The sequence below is a fragment of the Aegilops tauschii genome, chromosome 6 (genome assembly GCF_002575655.3).
Source record: "Aegilops tauschii subsp. strangulata cultivar AL8/78 chromosome 6, Aet v6.0, whole genome shotgun sequence".
In the NCBI taxonomy this organism is placed as follows: Eukaryota; Viridiplantae; Streptophyta; class Magnoliopsida; order Poales; family Poaceae; genus Aegilops; species Aegilops tauschii.
In genome coordinates, this window is record NC_053040.3 from 11,633,270 (window position 1) to 11,636,043 (window position 2,774).

The window sequence follows — 2,774 nt, forward strand, 5'->3', positions numbered from 1 at the left end:
TTCTCGAAATCCACCTTAAAAACTACTCCATCTAACTTTTTTGAATGGATTTCATGGAGCGTTTCATGAAGGACGACCACCCCTTCGAGGATGTTTCTGTCCGGCATGAAAGCTGTTTGGGAGTGTTGCACCACAGAATGCGCAATCTGTGTGAGCCTATTAGTCCCGACCTTGGTGAAAATTTTGAAACTAACATTGAGAAGACAGATCGGCCTGAACTGCTCTATTCGCACAACATCCGTTTTCTTAGGAAGCAGTGTGATTGTTCCAAAATTCAAGTGAAACAAGTGAAGCTGTCCAGAGAACAGATCATGAAACATAGGTAACAAATCCCCCTTAATAATGTGCCAGCACTTTTTCCAGAACTCGACCGGGAGCCTTATTGTTTTTCATCTGTGCAATAGTATCAAACACCTCCTTCTCTGAGAACGGGGCAACCAGAATATCATTATCAGCAGCCGATATTTGAGGCACATCCTCAGTCCTGGACTCATCTAGGGACACACAACTATCCTCCGGAGGTCCAAATAACTGCTTGTAATACTCGGTTATATAAGTTTTTAGGTTGTCCTGTCCTAAAATAGTTCCTTTATCTTGCTCAAGCTGAAAGATCCTCTTCTTTCTGTGCTTACCATTAGCAATCAAGTGAAAGAATTGAGTATTCGCGTCCCCTTGTACCACTTTGCGGACCTTAGCCCGCAATGCCCACTTCAATTCTTCTTCGCGAAGAAGTTCTTTCAACCTCTTCTCTGCCTCAGTTTTAGCCTGAAGCTCTGTTGGCTGCAAAATCGTGGATTCAGCCTTGATATCTAGGGTCTGAATAAGAGAAAGGAGCCTGTCCTTTTCAATCTTATACACCCCACTAAGGTGCTTAGCCCACCCCCGTAAGAAACTTCTCAAATACCTAATCTTATTCTGCCAACGCTCGACCGAAGTCCTACCTCCTGCACCCTTAGCCCATTCCCTGGCAATCAGGTCCAAGAAACCTTCGCGTTCGAACCAGGCCATCTCGAAGGAAAAGGTGTTTTTGTTTCCCACATGGTTCGGCTCCCCTGAGTCCACGAACAAGGGTGTGTGATCGGATATTCCACGCGAGAGGGCTTGAACGGTTACGAGAGGGAACTTCTGTTCCCATTCCACGCTCGCGAGAACTCGATCAAGCTTTTCATATGTCGGGTTTGGCATAGCATTAGCCCAGGTAAACTTTCTACCAGACAGCTCTATCTCCCTCAGATCCAAGCATTCAATAATAGTATTGAACAAAAACGACCACCTGCCGTCAAAATTAGCATTATTCTTCTCCTCTCTCCTCCTAATGATATTGAAATCACCCCCAACTAAAATTGGAAGCTGCTCGGACCCACAGATTCGAACAAGGTCCGCCAGAAACTCCGGTTTAAGCTCGGGCTGTGCAGCACCATATACCGCTACCAAAGCCCAGTTGAAACCATCAGCTTTAGACCTGACTCGAAACTTAACCGCGAGGTCGCCCATCACTACACTTCGGACTTCTAGCGCGTCGCATCTCACACCAAGCAAGATTCCACCCGATCGTCCTCGCGGAGGAAGACAATGCCAATCGAAATCAACACCGCCCGCAAGAGAGGTAAGAAACTGGGGCGCAAAGTTTTCTCGACCAGTTTCCGATAGAGCAATAAAATCTAAACGATGCTCCAGAGATGCCTCAGCAAGAAACCTTCTTTTAGCCAAGTCTTTCAGACCTCTGCTATTCCAAAAGATTCCTTTCATAATTCATCATGAAATTTTTTGGTAGTCCGAATCCTAGCACTCCTACGAACTGCAGAATCGGGATAAACCTTCCGTTTCCACTTGCGCTTTGGTTTACTAGGTTCTTCCCCCCGGTCCTCATAACCGGGCTCATCAGTGCTAACAGCTGCATTATCTAGAGGTACATCATCATCCTCCGACTCATGGTTGGATGGTGCTAGATCCGCACACAGGTTATCGAGCGCTCTGACCCCTAACGCATCAATCTCATCATCATTCAAGGGTTTTACCGCTGCTAGATTACGAATAGTCTCTAAGGCACGCTCCACCTCCAAATCTAAAAGATCATTCACCGAATTGGAAATTTCACTATCATTAGCCCCTAGTGAAACTCCTAATTGGTTTGCATTATTTATAATCTCCTCATTAGAAAAATGCAATAAAGAATTAGATATGTTGACGGACATACCAGTAGAGATCGCAGCATTACGAAGGTTGGCCGCCCTCATAGCGCACCTCTGCTGCATGTCATCAACCTCCGGAAGCTCCTGAATGCGAGCACTCATCCGTCTCCCCGACGAGACCGGGTCAGGGAACCCACCGAAAGCAACGACCTCCTCCCTAGTAAAGCCTCGCGTTGAATCCCGCAAAGGGTCAACCAATGTTACCGGAGGAGGCGGCAGAGGGCTCCCATACTCCTCGGACAAGTGACCCCCACCGCGGCCCTTGGCCACGGGCAAGTTGGGAGAGAGGAGTGCGGGGGCCTCCTGCCCGAGCCCTCCTCCCGCCCCACCCCTCGGCCCAGAGGGAAGCGCCGTCGTCGATGGAGACGCGGTCCTCCTGACCGCCCAAGAAGAAGGAGTAGCCAGGGCCACCTGCCCCAGCCCCACGCCCCCCCAAGCTCCACTGGATGCGTGGGCGTCGTCGCCCCAACCGGAGAAGAAGTAGCCGAGGCCACCTGCCTCGGACCACCTCTCCCAGAACCAGGTGACGTCATGACGTCCGGCGTCACTGGCGTCTGGATAGGGAGGAGAGACGTTGAGGCC

At 49.6% G+C, this 2,774-nt stretch overlaps 1 protein-coding gene across 1 annotated transcript; it reads right to left on the reverse strand.

Moving 5' to 3' along the window:
- Positions 1-336: 336 nt before the first annotated feature.
- Positions 337-1,494, reverse strand: LOC141025681 (uncharacterized). Its single transcript, XM_073501593.1, has one exon. The coding sequence runs from the start codon at positions 1,492-1,494 to the stop codon at positions 337-339; it is 1,158 nt and encodes a 385-aa protein (XP_073357694.1).
- Positions 1,495-2,774: the final 1,280 nt, after the last annotated feature.

What these genes read in the sequence shown, in the direction of transcription:
- LOC141025681 (XM_073501593.1), bottom strand. Translation starts at nt 1,494, where the DNA reads ATGGGCGACCTCGCGGTTAAGTTTCGAGTCAGGTCTAAAGCTGATGGT.